This window comes from Emys orbicularis, chromosome 7 (genome assembly GCF_028017835.1).
Source record: "Emys orbicularis isolate rEmyOrb1 chromosome 7, rEmyOrb1.hap1, whole genome shotgun sequence".
NCBI lineage: Eukaryota > Metazoa > Chordata > Testudines > Emydidae > Emys > Emys orbicularis.
Window position 1 is genome coordinate 33,336,278 of NC_088689.1, and position 18,426 is coordinate 33,354,703.

At 41.9% G+C, this 18,426-nt stretch overlaps 1 protein-coding gene across 1 annotated transcript in view; it reads left to right on the forward strand.

Moving 5' to 3' along the window:
- PLCE1 (phospholipase C epsilon 1) overlaps positions 1–18,426 on the forward strand; it is a 288,279-nt gene that overhangs the window by 194,538 nt on the left and 75,315 nt on the right. The window contains exons 4-6 of the mRNA XM_065407590.1: positions 5,748–5,893; positions 8,687–8,945; positions 14,321–14,529. Of these exons, the coding sequence (XP_065263662.1) occupies positions 5,748–5,893; positions 8,687–8,945; positions 14,321–14,529 (614 nt within the window). The remainder of the gene's footprint in view (positions 1–5,747; positions 5,894–8,686; positions 8,946–14,320; positions 14,530–18,426) is intronic.

The following is an 18,426-nucleotide window of genomic DNA, read 5'->3' on the forward strand; positions in this document are numbered from 1 at the left end:
TCTGATTAGGGTTCTGTTCAGAGAGAAAGCTGAAGCAAATGTACAGAGTGATATGGTTCCTGGAGTATCAGGACAAATACATGGTGCCAGCGAAATGAATCATATGCCTGGGCTGTGGATGAATACTATCAGGTACCAGGTCTTCTCCCAGAAGACTGTTACTAGAAGATGAAGATGGCCATAATGGAAAATAAGTTCTGTCACAGAAACAAAAATCCAATTTTTACTGGAACCCATTGGGAATTCTGATCTTATACACAGGTATGATTCAGTGACCCAGAATTCATATGATACCTATCTAATAATTCCAGGTATTCCCATCACCATATCTCATCCTTTGGCAATGATCTGTCTCTAATTTTATGTTATCTGCTCCCACAAATGGTGAATGCAGAAAATCAGATTTGGTTTTGTTTTGTTTTTTATTTTAAGGGATTTTCCCAATTCAGTTTAGGGATTGTGTACCAGAAAGAAAGACCACAACATCCATGAGCTGGAACACAATGGTTTTGTTTTGTTTTTTATTTTAAGGGATTTTCCCAATTCAGTTTAGGGATTGTGTACCAGAAAGAAAGACCACAACATCCATGAGCTGGAACACAATGATTCATTGAGGTCTTGGAGCACTTTTCCTTCCATAGATAAGACTTGTTCTAGTCATGGCAGTTAATGTGTCTAATAGGGTTTTCATAATAACTGGGAAGAACATAACCAGCCCCACCCTAGAGAGAGTGAGTCTCGGAGCAGAGTTACCTTTCTCTATATGTACTGCCTGACAAGATGGAGAAGAACACCAAGATATACATGGTAGAAGTCAGATTAGCAGTGTGGCTCCTTCACCTAGAAATATATCCCTCATCATAAATCAATTTGGAGGATTGGTGATTGACTTCTTTGCATATGGAAACATAAATAAGGTGCCCTGTGGTTTCTCTACATGTCAGGACCGAGAATGTGAAGCAGTGAATGACCTTTCTCAAACCTGGGCAAGGTCCCTGCTATATGTCCTGCTCTGCAGGACAATACAAAAGATAAGAACACAAGAACAACAGTTACCCACCCAGGTTATGCTATGCAGGATGAAGAGACTATGGTTTTCAGGCCTGATTGGATCTTCAGATGTCTGTATCTCACAGAGGAGGTGTGATATAAAATAAAATAAAAAATACTCCACCTGGGACCAGAAAAATTTAAAATGAATACTTTGATGAAGTGATTCTTGTTCACATGGGTCCCAAAGGAGAAGTCAACAAATAGAAATTATTCTATGGGATGGTGCAAAATAACTTAATTATCATGTTAAATCAATGAAACATAGCCTTGAGTTCCTCCAGGAGGGCTTTATTGTGCATGTATAAGAGTGTCCAAGAAAAAAGGCCAGGTCTGTGTAATATAATATTCCCAGCATGTCCAAGAAAAGAAACTTTTGTACACATCCCAACATTATATGCTCCTTAGGGCATAAACTTTATTTCAATCTCACAAGGTCAAGTATGACCTTGGAACCTGATTTTGCTCCTTACAATACTACCCCAGATTGAACGCCTGCAGGAGGTACCATTATACTTGCTATGCATTGGGTATGCCTCCTAATGGCTATTATCGCCAGTCAGATGAATTTTTATTTTAAGGAGCTTCCTCTAATGAGACCCAATATCATACCTTTAATTCAGACAGGTAGTTCTCTCAACTGTCATAGCATTCATTTCCTAAGTAAATTCAAGATATATTCCTTCTTCAGTTAAACATCAAAGTCCAGTCTTTAGGAGCGCTGATAATCCTGTATTGAGATCTTTTGGACACCAAATGGGCATCAGTACATAGGTTCACCAGATTCTGCACATTGGTCACCTACCTTAGTCATTGTCATTTCCTGTCTTTTGGCAGAAGTTTTCTTTGTGCCTTACGGTCCAGGAGAAGATGGAGGAGTCAACATTTAAAAGATGATCCTGCTTCTACCTTAGAGTCACACTGCTATGAAAATCACATTGTAACAGATTTGTGGTCCTTTGTACAAAGAATAGGAAAATTTGTCCATGCTTACCTGAAAATTTCCTTTTTTTCAAGTAATAAGGTCCACAGATCCAGGCCACCTTGGAAACAAATGGATCATTCAGAATAGAGATGGACATTGATATTAAAGGATTTAGATTTTTTGTCATTAGATAGAATTTATTATGCTCTGCAGTTGGAGAAATTGCTGTGCTTTTTCTCAAAGTATATTTAACATAATCTGTAATTTAGGAAAGTAAATGTGAATTATCCTGGTCATGTGGAAGTTATCTCAGATGCAGGGAACTTCAGGAGGTGAGGCATTCCCCTGCTGCCAGTGACTAACAAGTTCTGGTCCTGCCCCCAAGATGTAAACAAACTGAAATATCCATTCTGACAGATCTGTGTGCCTTATTACTCAAAGGAAGGAAATTTTCAGATGAGCAGAGACAGATTTTCCTATTCTTATTTGTTTGTTACATTGTGTTTTTAAACAGTTAATGACAGAAGAGAATGTAATGGATATTGCTTTTAAATAATCTGAACAAAGATTGTGGCATATTATGGAAAGGACAATATGGCACGTATCTCAGTGAAATGAAAGCCATGTTGCACTTCAATTTAGCAACTGAGGCGATCCAGATGCCATCTCACAGCCAAAATTCTAACTGGTCATATGCTTTACACTATATTAAATTACTTATTACAGGATGCACCATGAAATGTTGCAACTCTAATTACATAATTTTGTAATACATATTAGGTACTATACAAAATTTGTAATTGCAACAGGATATGAAATTGGAGCATTAATTTTGTACATTCTGCTTTTTGGTCAAACAAATGTTAGCTATACTGTTTGCAGTATTGCTCAAGCATTGTTTATTTCATATAATGTTTTCATTACTGTTCCGATCTGTTTTGTCTGGTTAAAGAATAACTAGAATACCCATTTTGGACTGAACCACTAGAAAGAGGCACATGTTAGACCAAAAAATGGGCCTAATCCACAGCCCACTGAAGTCAATAGAAGTTTTTCCATGGACTTCAGTGAGCTTTGGATCAGGCCCTATGTGCATAAATAAGTCTAATATGTAAAGTCCCTAAAGGTCTGGATTATGGCCCTAGATACCTACAAGATCTGCAGTACAGAAATATACTGGACAATACTGATAATCAGTAGCAAACATCAGTATATATCAGCAGTTGTGCTGTTCATGTAGTACACAGAAATGCACGTACTTTTATTAATTCAAATTTTCCTTTTCTTTTTTTCCCTGAAGAGGAAAACTGAGGCCTTAATCGTGTAGCATTTTTATAAATACATGCAGTAGGTGAGAATCTCACCCCTGATTACTCTGGGTAAAAGGACACCAGTGGTGTAATTGGGTGCTAACAGTTTCAGATCCATCTGAGAGAGAATTCCTCATGCACAGGAATTGTGGAAGAAACCTGATGTTGGAGGCAAGCTGGGGATGGGGTTTGTGGCGGGAAGTGTTCCAAGAGCAGAGCAGCAGCACCTAGCACTACAGAGATTCTGGGCAGTGCTGCTGCCCTTAGGCAGGCATGAAAAGGCTGTTGTAAATTAGACAGCCTTCAAGGACTGTCTAAATTATGCAGCTCCTGGAGCAGCCCAGAATCAGGTGTGGCTTAAAACCACCTCAGCCCTCTCTCCATCTGTGAGTTCTATGCTGCACCTCTTAGAGGCACAGCATAGCATTTCACCCTCTGTGTACAGCCCTTTTTGAAAATATACTTACTTGAGTGTGTATTTATTTGAAATATAGAACTGTTTCTGCCTCTTGAGTAAATTAGGGCTTCTCTACAACATGCATTAGCCTGCATCAGAGGGGTATAGATTCTTGTGCACACTAGTGTGTCATGCACTAACTTACCTATGTGGGACCCTGCTGGCACACACTAAAAGTTCCCTAGTGCACGTTAATATAGTACTGTTTGAAATGGGACTACATAAACATGCACCAGGGAACTCTTAGTGTGTGCCAGCAGGGGTCCACATGGACTAGTTAGCGTGCAACATGCTAGTATGCATTGGAGTTTATACATCTCTGTTGTGGACTAATGCACTGCATAGACAAGCCCTTAGATGCCGTTTTAAAACACTGGCAATATATAGGAAAAAATTTGCACCTCATTGACTTACTTTCCCCTTATTAATTTATTTAAAGAAAGAAACTTAAATGTAAAAATACATTTGAATAATGCTGAAAATGTGACACAAGCCAATAACAAAGCTAGTTGTCTTTCTTTCTTTCTTTCTTTCACAGTTGAATTTAGGGCAAAGCCATAACTTTGCATTTCCTGAATTTCGCTGGTTTCTGTTAACCCTAATATTACTTAAACACAGTCTTTCATTAATAGTATAGTATGTTAATACATTTCAACATTAAGAAAACAGTGGAACTTGACTTTGTTGCGCTTGATTAAATTGGGCATCAGAAAGATTGAAAAGCAAGAGAATAATCTTATTCTTGTTCTTGTTTTTACTGTATTTGCTGTTCTCATGACCCAGAATGAGGAATAGAGAATACTGTGTCTGTATAGGCTCAGGAAAATATAGTGATGTATATAACCCCTATGTGTTTTAATAAATTGTTTTCAATTCAACGAATTTTCAGTTAATTTCACATGTTTCCCATGGTTTGTGTCTTTAAGTATATCAGTAGGACATTAAATACAAATTTCTTTCTTTGGGGGAAGCTAGTGGTCTCAAATGTTATGTGAAGCTCTCATCACTCTGGTAATGGCTATAAACACACAAATCATTCAAGACCAAAAGAAGAATGGAACTCAATGTCAGTGAACAGATCACATTTATTATTTTATGATTAAAAGTATTTCTACAGTGATAAAAATCAACCCCTAGGGAATCATATTGTAAAAAGGAACAGTTGGTTTAAATTAGGTTTCCATGTGAAATATATCTATTTTTTGTGGATGTTGTGGGAAAGTAAACTGAAAATTTTCAGAGTGGTAAATATCTATGCCTGATCAGATTTTAAGTATGAACAGAATCATATAGTTAGTTGATTTCTGATGCTGACATAAATTACCAAACAGAACTTGACAATAAGGTCAGATTTGGAAAGTGATATTTTCTGCTTCATTTCTTATATAACAAATAGCTATAGTAGCTAATTATTAAACGTATTTAGAATATATTGCAGTGAACAAATTTGCACATCAAGAAAACATATATACAAATGCCAGCACAGTCAACTCAAGCAAAAAATATTCTCTAATTTATAAACTGCTGCTTCTGACCTGTTGCCCAAGTTGAATAAAATGGGTTATCTTATCTAAGGCTAAAATTTTCAAAGCCAAGTAGGAGATTTGGGTGCCAGTTCCCATTGATTTTAATGGGAATTGGCCTTGCAAATCCTTTAGGCAGCTTTGAAAATCTTAGCCCTAGTCTATGACACAATGTCTGTTATTGTTCAGCATTTTTGGTTTAAAATAAATAACTGTAAAAAGCATTTTGAGATTCAAATACTTTGCATATATGTGTGTGTGATATGTATATACATACAGTATTTATAATATATGTGGTGAATGTTTTTGTGTGATTTTATTGTGTGTGGGTATATATATAATTTGGTGAAATATCTTATTTTCCCCCCGATAGAGACAATTTATGATTAATATGTATTCATTCTATTGCATTAAATGTGTCTGAATGTTCCAAATAACATAGCCATGGCTGATTTCTTGTACTGTACATTTTGTTTTATTAGGTGAGCTCTTGGGTTACATGGTTGATCCTTACTGCCGGTTCTATGGAGGAGAAACGAGAAGTCTTCTCATATTTAGTACATGTGGCAAAATGCTGCTGGAACATGGGAAACTACAATGCTGTAATGGAATTCTTGGCAGGGCTTAGGTACTGGCAACTCATTTTTACATAAGGAAGTTTCAGAGATAGAGATTAAACTACAGCTTCTATTAAGCACAACTCCTCTCTGAAGGACAATGTGTGGCACTGAATCAATCACTCTGTTGAGCAGTATTCTGTTGCTAAATCACATCATTTCATCTTTTGAATTTCTCATAATTATTCTGGAAAAATTAAACATGGTGAAAGACAGACATTTTCTCAGAATGCTCTGGAGACATCGTCATCTATCCTGGTACATGCTAAATATGTTAAATTGAAAACATGGAGATACATTTTTCAAATAGATGATTTAAATGAGAAAAGAAGAGTGTAAAAGCAGTTCTATTTTAACTATCTGTAACTCACTACAACTACTATAGTTTTAGGGTTGGAGTTTCAATAACAAAGGTAGTGAAACTATAAATGTTAAGGTAATATGATTATAGGTCAAAAAAGAAATGTCAAATAAAGCTCCTTCCTTAGGTCACTCCATTTTACCTACGCTAACTGCTGCTGGGTTCTCAGAACAGTAGGTGATCTTACATACAGTATACAATGAATTATTTTGTAGTAGGAAGAGTTAAGTCTAAAGTTCCAGCCTCTTAACTCTGACTTTCCTTGTATTTTGTGTTTGCATAGCAAACCTTTAATGTGTTTTTACTGCAGCTTTTTGTGGTTTAATAAGCACACTCATTGCGCTGTTAGTTTACATTTTTAATATATGAAACACATTCAAAGCACTCACAAACACAAGAGGCCTTGTCCTGCAGAACACATCCACGGCCTCCCAGGCCATGTAAGCCTGAGAAGGCTGTGAATGGTTGTTCTACGACAAGCCAGCCTATTCAGGGAGAAGTCAAAACTGTAATAAGAGTTTAATTATGCCTCTTGTGAGTGCACTGCATGAGGGAAGGTGAGGAAAGGAAGGGTACTGCCAGAGCTTTATGCATTGGACAAGGAGATAGTGGGGAGTGGGGTGTCTTGTATTAGCTTTCCTGTAGCACTGCTGGTGTGCAAGGTGCGGAGGGGTGGAATTGCCAGGGCGCTGCCCAAACATGCTCCGTTGGGGATGAGGGAACTTCTAGCAGTGCTAATGTATTCTCTCGTGCAGTCCTAAAACCATTTTTTGTTTGGATATAAACATTCCTTTGAGCATCTACAACACAAACGTTGTCGCAACATGCTAGTGCACGAGAGCTGGAAAGTGAAACTAACTAGAAACAAAAGTGAAATTGTTTATTTTATAGTTTATTTTCATTGTCCAATCTGAGGGAAATGCAAAAAAATTAATGATCAACATTAATTATTTAAAATCAGTTTTGAAAATTATTTCACTCTTGCTTATCTAAAGGATTAGTAATAATACAGCAGAGGAAATGTTATCTCTGATTTTCTCCCACTACGCTTTATTTTTAAGACAGTGTAACAAGATAAGTGTAAAAGATCCCTCTTTTCCTTCCCAAGCTGTTGTGCCTAACTCTCTTAGGCTCTGTTGAAAATCCCAGCTGTAGCTCCAGCAATATCTAGATCTCATTACTCAGCTTTGCATGTTCATTTTGGTGTTCAATTATTCAAAAGGAAAAAATTGCTCTGTTAGCCTGAGTTTTTCTAGGAATACCCAACTGAATTTGTCTCATTCATTTACAGGGGTCGGCAACGTATCCGTACATGGACACAAGTGTCTGTGGTAAAAATTTTGAGGTCCATGGGAGCGCTCACCTCAGGTGGCTCTCCGCAAGCGGTTCCCCGTCCCTGCCGTTGCTGGCAGAGATGCGGCCAGACACCTGGCGGCTCTGCAGGCACACTGCCTCTGTTCCCCCTACCCAAGCGCTGACTCCACGGCTCCCAGCCTATTAGCCGGAAACCACAGTCAATGGGAGCTGCGGGGGGCGGCGCCTGCAGACTGAGGCAGCGTGCCTGCAGAGCTGCCTGGCCGCACGCGCCTCTGCCAGCAACAGCAGGGACGGGGAGCTGCTTGCTGGGGGTGGGGGGGGTGAGCCACCCGAGGTGAGCCTCCCTGCAAGCGGCTCCCCGTTCCTGCTGTTGCTGCGGAGGCGCAGCCAGGCGGCTCTGCACGCTGCCTCTGTCCCCCCCAGCGCTGCCTCTGCGGCTTCCAGCCCATTGGTCGGGAACCATGGCCATTAGGAACTGCGGGGGCAGCACCTTCAGACAGAGCAGCGTGCAGAGCCACCTGGCCGCGCCTCTGTGTAGGAGCCGGAAGGGGGACATACCGCTGCTTCCGGGAGCTGCTTGAGGTAAGCGCTGCATGGAGCCTGCATACACACACGGCCATGCCCCACACCCCTGGCCCAGCCCTGATTCCCCCTCCTGCCCTTCAAACACCTTGGTCCCTGCCTGGAGCACCCTCCTACACCCCAAACACCTCACCCCCAATGCAACCCCAGAGCCTGCACCCCCAACTGGAGCCCTCACACCACCCCCTACATCCAACCCCTTGCTCCAGCCCAGAGCCCCCTCCGGCACCCTGAACCCCTCATTTCTGGCCCCACCTTGGAACCCGCACCCTCAGCCGAAAGCCCGTACCACTTCCCACACCCCAACCCCCTTCCTCAGCCTGGAGCCTCCTCCTGCCCCCCACCAATGTCTGTCACTAAGTCCAATAACTTTGTCAAGTGTCCGTCGCACAACATGGTGGTGCTGACCCCTGTTTCGGAATAATTCTAATGAAAGTAAGACTAATTTTTTTTAATAGAAGAGATCGACTTCTGGGGTTGAACTTTAATGTAAACTATGTTTTTTTAATTTTCTTACAAATGTTTTGTTGTCTATTTGCAATAGGTCTAGAAAAGTTTTAAAAATGTGGCAGTTCATGGATCAATCTGATATTGAAACCATGCGAAGTCTGAAGGATGCTATGGCACAACATGAATCATCCTCTGAATATCGGAAAGTGGTAAATCGTGCTCTGAATATTCCAGGCTGTAAAGTAGTTCCTTTCTGTGGTGTATTTTTAAAGGAGCTTTGTGAAGTTCTAGATGGAGCAGCAAGCCTCATCAGACTTTGCCCACAGTATAATTCCCAGGATGAAACATTAGAGGTAAATTATTATGAGATAGCATTGATGTTCTAAATGGTTACATGCCCATATCCTGTATACAGTGAAAATGGCTCCCTACCAAATTGTAGATGATAGTGAAATTATTATTTGACAGTTATTGAAGATGACAGTTGATTGAACCCCCTCTGTTCAATGCAGTTGATGAAACTTTTTGTGGCTTTCTCTAAACCAAAGTGTAATGCATGGTATCAAATGGAAGGATCTCAATCCAATTATACAATAACAACTTGTATTCATTTTTTAAAAATTAATTTAAAGTGGATTGTTTACATATCGGAATGACAAATATTTTGCAACTACAGTTGCAATGAACAATGAATGTTTATGCCAAAGAACCTCATTCTGGAAGATGCTAAGCACTTCCTTTGAAGGATAGTGCTCTTAACTTCCACTTAATTCAATAGGAATAGCAGTAAATAAGAGTTCAGAACCTCAGTGTTTCAGACCCTTAATATATGAAAAGAAGCAATTCTTCGAGTATGTGTCAATGTGGATCCTGAGGTAGGTGCTCAGGCATGCGAGTCTGGAATCTTTTGAATAGCAACATCCGGCAGGGCCATGGATGCAGCTCTGTGCTACTTCGTGCTCTCGTGTAAAGACATAAAGGGTGGAGAGGCCCTGACCTTCTCTCAATTCTTTCTTAATGTCTGTGGCAGTGAGACAGACCTGGAATTTGTCTGACCTGCTTCTGGTTTCAGAACCCTTTTCCAGTGAAGAAACCCTTCTGCACTTCTCCTTTTAATTAGATCCTTCATCTTAGACTTTTTTGTTGGGTATTCATGAAAAAAAGAAAGAGAGCAAGCAATTAGGACAGACATGGGGGAGACACACCCCCCCCCGCCCCCGTACAGCAGAGTGAGGTGCTTCGTGCTAATCTCTAGCTATGGCAGGCTCAAAACCCACTATGTTTAATGTGTGTCCTTCCTGTTATGGTTTCATGCCTCTCATAGATGGACATAGCAGATTCATAGGTTCCAAGGCCAGAAGGGACCATTGTGATCATCTAGTTTGACCTCCTGTATAACACAGGCTATAGAACTTTATCAAAATATTTCCATTTGAAATAGAACAGATCTTTTTTTTTAAATCTAAATATAATTTAAAAATTGCCAGTGATAGAGACTCTACCCTAACCTTTGATAAATTGTTCCAGTGGTTAATTACCCTCACTGTTAAAAATTATATGCCTCATTTCCAGTCTAAATTTGTCTAGCCTCAACTTCCGTCTGTTCTGCCTTGGTGAAGGTTACATCACCAACAAATGTTCCATCTGCCACTCCTTTTCAACCCACACCTGGAAATCCCAAGACATGAGGCTCAAACTGCCCCTCTTGGACCTATACATGAAGATAGCTTCAGATTCAGGAGCACCAGATCCAAGGAGATTGTGTTCACTGATCACCCTGTCTATATCAGGCACCACATCTCTGGCTCCAGTAGGGAAAAGAAGGCAAAAAGGGTGCCAATACCATTGTCACCAGTGGCAACATCACCAACAGCAACTTTACCACTGACTGCATTGACATCGTCATCAGGACAGAGAGACCTGGCACTGCCTTCTGAGATGGAGAGACACTCCACCACCAAGCGCAAACACAGCAATCAACTGGTATCAAAGTCAGTTTCTGCAGAGAGAAACAAGGACTAGAGAGAAGCCCTTGAAATCCTCAGCATTGATAAGGCATAGTATCATGGCACCAGTGAGACCAAGAGACCAGATGGTTGCACTGGTACTGACATTGATACAGCGAACTGCTCCAGTACTGATCCTGGAACCAGAACCCTTCTTGGTATCAAGATGTTCCTTCAAAAAGCCCCCCTCACGACTCCTCTTGGTGCCAAAACAAGCCTAGACACCAATACTGATCTTGGCACCAGCTCCACAAACATCAGTGCCAGAAACCATGTGTATTGGCACTGTAATTTCCAGAGAGCTATTTCTTCTCATCATCACCAGGCCATTCCTTCTCCCCCACCTCAGCAAGGAACCGTTGCCCAAGAGGAAAGGACAGTACCTGCAAGGGTACTCTGAAGGTATGTGGTACAGAGCCCCTGTGCAGGACTGGGAATGGTTGGGACACCCACAGTTTAGCCAGGACCAGTACAACTTGCTGTACTGGCTTTATTGAGGCCCTACCTTCCCACAGGTCCTGTAGCAGGGCCTCTTCCCAGGGCTCAGAAAAGAGGAGATGGTCTCAGTCACCATCAGCAATGCTTGCTTCAGCGCCCTCGCCAGTACTGCATGGACCTTCCAAAGACATGGTGCAGTTAATATGAGACACTCTCCAGCTGCCCTTCCTACCTAAAGAATTCTCCTCATCCCTGGATGAATCAGCCATCATAGCCCCAACACTGGCGGTCAATGACTTCCAGGCTTTCCTTTCCAGGGATAGGTGACACATTGGACATGGAAATGATGGTGCTCCAGGAAGACAATCATAAATTATTTGACAACCTCAGCACGTCCATGCCCACAAGAATTGCCCTCCCAATCAATGAGGGAATTTTAGACCCAGTGAAGGGTTTGGGGCACATCCCTGCCTCGCTCCCTTCTGTCTTGGAAGCGGCTGGAAAAACAGTACCAACTCCCACCCAGAAGTTTTGATTACTTTAATGCTCATCTGACACTGGGGTTGTTCATCGTCTCTGCAGTTCAGGAGAGGAGTAGATCCACCAACAGGACTTCAGAGACAAGGACCTCAAAAAGCTGGACATTTGTGGAAGGAAAGCATCTCTCCAATTCTGCATTACAACCAATATAGTGCTGTTTGCAAAATACAACTTTCTGATATGGGAGAGGGTGGCTCCCTTCCTATCTCAACTCCCACAGGGAAGAACTGAGACATGATCAAGGAGGGGCAGATGATGGCCAAGACAGCACTACAAGTGGCAGTGGATGAATCCAATACAGCTGCTTAATCTATCTCCACAGCAGTCATAAGGCACCAAGTCTCCTGGGTTCAGGCATCCCGGAGTATCAAGGGAAGTCCAGGCTACAACTGAGGACTTACCCTTTGAAGATATGCATTTAAATAGCCCATGAATGGAAGAGGCACTGCACTATCTCAAGGATTCCAAACCAACACTCAGCTCTTTGGACATTTATACCCCAGTACCATACTGCAAACCCTTCCAGTACCAGTCATTTCAGAAACCGAGAATGTCATCTTTCTCTCATAGCTTCCAGCCTGAGTATTCATCCAAAAGGTGACCCCACTATTCATGGAGGCACCCCTCCTCCCCCTTCTCTGTTGCAAACCAATCTCTCTCTCTCCCCCCCCCCTCCCACCCCCCGAGGCAGCAGGTTTGATGAGATGATCGAGAGCCATGCCAAAACCACTCCAGAGCTGACTTTCAGATATCACTTCTCCACCTTTACTGGACACTTTCCTCCAACAGTGGTACTGGGGCCCTTTTTTACATCTTCCCACCAGTCCTAGCAATCGCCAGGGTGATTGCCAAAGTTAGACAAAATTGGACATGATTCATCTTGGTAGTTAGCTCCCGACTGGCCAAAATAGTTCTTGTTGGCAGTCTTTCTGCAACACCAACCTGACTTCCAGACCACACACATCTATTGTACAAGATATATGTCAAGTACTCCATCTGAACCCAAAATTGCTGATGCTGAAAGCTTGGATATTGGCTGGCTGAACATCATGGAAAAGCACTGCTCCTTGCATATCAGGAGATCCTGGCATCAGGCAGGAAACTATCCATAAGGAAAACTTACTCTTCTAAATGGAAAAGGTTCTTGATGTGGGCAGCCCAACGTGGCCTGGACCCAATGTAGGTCCCAATACTGAAGATTCTGGTCTACTTGCTGCAATGAAAACATTCTGGGATTTTAGTTCAATTAAGATCCATCTGGTGACAATTTCAGCATATCCTCCACCAATTCAGTCTCTTTCAATCTTCTCTCATATGTTGGTATCCAGATTCCTTAAGTGCCTTATGCATGCTCACTCATGGTTAGAGACCCTGAATGGGACTTCAGTGTTGTCCTTCACAGGCTTATAGAGTTCCCCTTTGAGTCCCTTTCCAACATCTGTCCAACATGCTCCCGAAAACAGTATTCCTGGTTGCCATCACTTCAACCAGAAGAGTCAGTGAGATCCATCAGCCCATAGCAGAATCTCTGTCTACCTGGTTTCATAGAGACAAAGTGGTCCTGAGACCTTATGCAAAACTCCTTCCCAAGGTGGTTTTAGAAATGCATTTGAATCAATCAGTGAACTAATGTGTTCTTCCCATAGCCATGTTCCAGGCAAGAGGAGAAGAAACTCCATACCTTGGTTTATCCAGGTTCTTTGAAACTATATTGACAGGATCAAATCTTTCAGACTGTCCCCACGATTATATGAGGCTATAGCTGGCCACTCTAAAGGGCAAACCATTTCATCCCTAAAATTTCAAAATGTATTACACTGTGCTACCAGATGGCTGATGTTCCTCTCCCACTGACAGTTTAGGGACCATTCTACCAGAGCTCAAGTGGCATCCTCAGCATAGTTCTGCAATGTGTCAGTATCTGAAATCTGCCAGGCTGCTATGTAGAACAACCTGCTCACATTTGTCAAGCATTATGCACTGGACTTATTGCAAATTTTGGGAGAGCTGTACTCCCATTTGTCTTCAACAGTTGCAGCTGATTCTCCTCATGTCCACCATCCTGAAGAGGCTACTACTTGACAGTCACCTACAGTGGTGGCTTACACATACCTGAAGAAGAAAAAAGTTACCCTACAGTAAAAGTGATTCCTCGAGATGATGTTAGCAGTGTAGATCCCATGACCTGCCCTTTGCTCCATCCACAGTTTGAGTCTTCAGCTAACACAAGCTTCAAATTGCAAGGGAACTGAGGGAGGGTCAGTTCTTGGACCCTTTATCCTCTTCCATGGGAGCACAAGAAGGCACAGGGCACATGCATGGCCGTAATAGACATTGCTATTTAAAAAAAAAATCCAGTCTCTCACACGTGTGGTACAGCCATATCTACAGTGGAATCCACACTGACTACAACATCTTGAAAAATCACAGTCATTGTAAGGTAAATAACTGTTCTTTCAATTTTTTTTCCTTTCAAATAATCCCTCAAGTGTAGAGATTAAAGCTGAGATTTTCAGAGTCTAAAGAAATTAATATTATTTGTTTGTTTATATTATTGTAATGCCTAGAAGTCCTAGTAGTAGACCAGAATTAGGTGTCCAACTCCCACTGAAAGTCAATGGTTGATCTGTGCCTCACACGCTAAGGCCCCTTTGAAAATCGCAAGTTATACTCTATTTCTGTCAGTTTACTTAACTATGCACTATTCTAACTGTTCATTGTATTAACTATCTGGGCTTTTTTAGTTTGTTTCAGATTACAATGGGCAAGATAATTTCTTGCAACGAGTAGGCCAAGATGGTTTAAATAATACGGAAAAAGAATCAACAGCAAACAGTATCTTTCAAACCATTCGGAGTTGTAACCGCAGTTTGGAATCTGAAGAAGTTGAAGACAATTTTAGTGAAGGAGGCAATTCAAGAAAAAACTCTTTGAAGGATAGAAACCGATACCAGTAGGTTTTACATTGTATAGGTTACTGTGCTATTTTTCTATGCGTTTCAAGATTTTTCATGTTTAATTTACTGTTGTCTGAGTCTCAGTTATGGTAACAACATGAAACTTTAAGCATCCTTGAATTTTGCCCCTTCCAATTTCAGCTGTTTTCCCAGAGTTATGCTTGATATCAGGATGCTCATATGCTTGGAATCTCTCAATAGTTTTATCTTCTTTTGTGATGTAATTACTTCCAGGCAAATCCCTTTCATCTTGTCTAGAGAGCTTTAGAAACCCACAGTTACATTATGATTTTGATCAGTTGTGCCAGGAATAGCACCATAGCATCTCTGTTATCAAAGCTCAGAACATTATATCCTTGGGTTAGAACAGCATTCTGCCCTTAATATAAAGGTTATTTATTATTGTTTGTAAGCCTGCTACTTTTTAAGGATATGTTCATTTGAGGGTCATAATTATCTCAGGAAGAATCTTTGAAAGCTATAAACACTTCGAATTTTCACACTGGATCAGTCCAGTTATTTAGCATAGTTTCTTTAATTATGACACGTGAAAAAGCTTGGTGTTCAGCAACCTCAGATTCCCAATTCCCACTTGTACAGCGAGAGGTCCAATAGTAGATCAATATCATACCAGTATACAGTACAGTATTGGTCACATGGGAATAGTGATAAATTCAAAGCCTGCTAAATCATTTGATCTTCCAAAGTGTTGCTTTGTTTTTCTAGTTGTCTTTCTTATTGAATTTAAAGAGGAAAAAATTTTAAGGGGAATGAAATTGGTTTTATATATCTAGCTTCTAATTTGAGATCAGTCTCCCACAGTGCATTTCTAACTAACCACAGCTATACAGCATAGAAACAGGAGAAAAATGCAGTTGGGTGAGATGATGGTTCTATGTCCATCACAGTCTTTCCCAAGGACAAGTGTAGTTCTGTTATAAAGAGAGGAACTTTTGTTTTTACAAAGAGCTTTAGTCGAATCTAATAAATTTAAAATATCACAGTAGCAGATAGTTAACAGGAAGCATGCTCCCTACCTCTGTAGGGGTATTAGATAAAGTAGTCTGATCCGCATGACAGATAGGAAAATACCCACATGTTTAGAGGTATCCAAACTGGTTGAGGCACCTATATATAAAGTCCAGTAAGTGAGCATCTGAGAAGGAACTACGAGCTTCCTGTGTTTATTTCATTTACATGCAATTGTAAATTTCATTTTAAAGAAATAATCTTTGTTTCCTGAAATAATGTTTTCTAATAGAATTATTAACATCTGGCCTTAGTTCCTTCTGAGCAGCGAAGCAGCAGCTGATGCCAAGAAAGGCTGTCCTACTTCACTGTCCATTTACGTCATCCCTTGATTGCAGAAGAGTGCTGTAGAAAGCCCATAGTCTTTAGAATTTCTTACAACTTACATGCTTCCTTCCAGAAATTATTTTTCTTAACTAACATCTAACATTTTAAAACTAACAGAGAGTCCTGTGGCACCTTTAAGACTAACAGATGTATTGGAGCATAAGCTTTCGTGGGTGAATATTGCATGCGTCTGATGAAGTGGGTATTCACCCACGAAAGCTTATGCTCCAATACATCTGTTAGTCTTAAAGGTGCCACAGGACTCTCTGTTGCTTTTTACAGATCCAGACTAACACGGCTACCCCTCTGATTTTAAAACTAGTATTTAATTCAAAGCTCAGATTTAAAAGAAACTTGGGAAACCAACATTTCACTTATTGAAGCAAAGCAAAATGCTTGTAGTAATGGTAAAACAATATATGGGAAGGTAACTTCTCCTGTAAATGTTTAATCATTGCTTTGGAGCATATGTTCTATATCTATATACATGAATGAAATTAAATGAATTCATCCTTCTTTGAGCAGTACCAGTCTGTCCCGTCTGCTTCCCTAAAGACTTCATCCCTCTGTAGCCAGGCCCTCCTGGCTGACAGCAGTCAGAGCTTGAAGTCTCCTTTCCCTTCCCACTGTCCTGTTTTCTCCTTCTTGTGCACATTGAGAACTCTGGGAGGGACAGGAGCTTGCAGCAGAGGAGGATGAGGCAATACCATGTTGCTCTTTTTTTGTGTAGAGGCTGGAAAAGCAGGTTCGTTTTAAAATATTGTGCACCGCTGACAGCTTTTCCAGTGAGATGGGAGTAGTATTTTGCATGTAGTATGTGAGCAGAGGTGAAAGTAAGCCGGTATGCCTTGGTACAGCGTACCGGCTTCCCCAGGCGGCAATTTAAAGGGCCTGGGACTCCCAGCAGCGGCTGGAGCCCCAGGCCCTTTAAATTGCCGCCAGAGCCCCACTGCTGGAGCCCTGGGTTAGCGGCAGCAGGGCTCCGGGGGTTATTTAAAGGGCCGGGGCTCCCGCTGCCTCTACTTCCCTGAGCCCTTTAAATAGCCGCCGGAGCCCCACCACTGCTACCCCAGGGCTCCGTGGGCTATTTAAAGGGCCTGGGCAGTAGAAGCAGGGGAGTCCTGGGCCCTTTAAATAGCCCCCAGAGCAGCGGTGGGGCTCCGGCGGCTATTTAAAGGGCCTGGGGCTCCCACTGCCTCTACAGCCCAGGCCCTTTAAATAGCCCACGGAGCCCCACCGCCACTCCAGCAGGCTCTGGGGGCTATTTAAAGGGCCCGGGGCGGTAGAGGCAGGGGAGCCCCGGGCCCTTTAAATAGCCCCCCGAGCCCTGCTGCCGGAGCCCTAGGGTAGCAGCAGCAGCCGGGGGCTCCGGCAGTGGTTTAAAGGGCCCGGGGTGGTAGCAGCGGCCGAGCCCTGGGCCCTTTAAACTGCTGCCGGAGCCCCTGGCTGCCGCTGCTACCCCGGCGGGGGACGGGGAGGGCACTTACCAGTACAGGGCGGGCCAGGGCTGGCTCTGACACCCCCCGCCATCCCCGCCCCTTCTGCCCGAGCCCCCGCCCCTTCCAGGGTCCAGAGCTGGCCCCAACCCAGCCCCATACTGGTAAGTCTCTATTTCTACTTTCACCCCTGTATGTGAGATCATTAACTTATGCTCTTCTGTATATGTTAATATTTGGGTACTTAGTAAAGTTTAAAAGCATTTTAATTATAGTTATTTATTTAAACTAAAGACTGTTTAGTAGTAGAAATCTTGATTTTTGTAAGGGTGATATATGAAACTCTAATATTTTGGCGTCCTTGTGGCACCTTAGAGATTAACAAATTTATTTGGGCATAAGCTTTCATGGGCTAAAACCCACTTCATCAGATGCATGGAGTGAAAAATACAGTAAGCAGAATATATATGATAGCACATGAAACGATGGGAGTTGCCTTACCAAGTGGGGTCAGTGCTAATGAGCCAATTTGATTAAGATGGAAGGGGCCTTTTCTGAACAGTTGACAAGAACGGGTGAATACCAAGGGAGGGGAAATTACTTTTGTAGTGCTAACGAGGCCAATGCAATCAAGGTGGATGTCGCCCGTTTCCAACAGATGACAAGAAGGTGTGAGTATCATCAGAGGGAAAATTACTTTTTGTAGTGACCCATGGGTAATTTTCCCTCTACTGATACTCACCTCTTCTTGTCAACTGTTGAGAATAGGCCACTTCCACCTTAATTGAATTGGCTCATTAGCGTTGACCCCCCCACTTGGTAAGGCAACTCCCATCGGTTCATGTGCTATTGTATATATTCTGCTTACTGTATTTTTCACTCCAGGCATCTGATGAAGTGGGTTTTAGCCCACGAAAGCTTATGCCCAAATAAATTTGTTAGTCTCTAAGGTGCCACAAGGACTCCTCATTGTTTTTTCTGATACAGACTAACACAGCTACCACTCTGAAACCTGTAATATTTTTATGTTTGGGGGAAATATCACATAATTTGCTTCAGTGTTATCATTCAAAATGAAAATGAAGATCTTCCATTAATTGA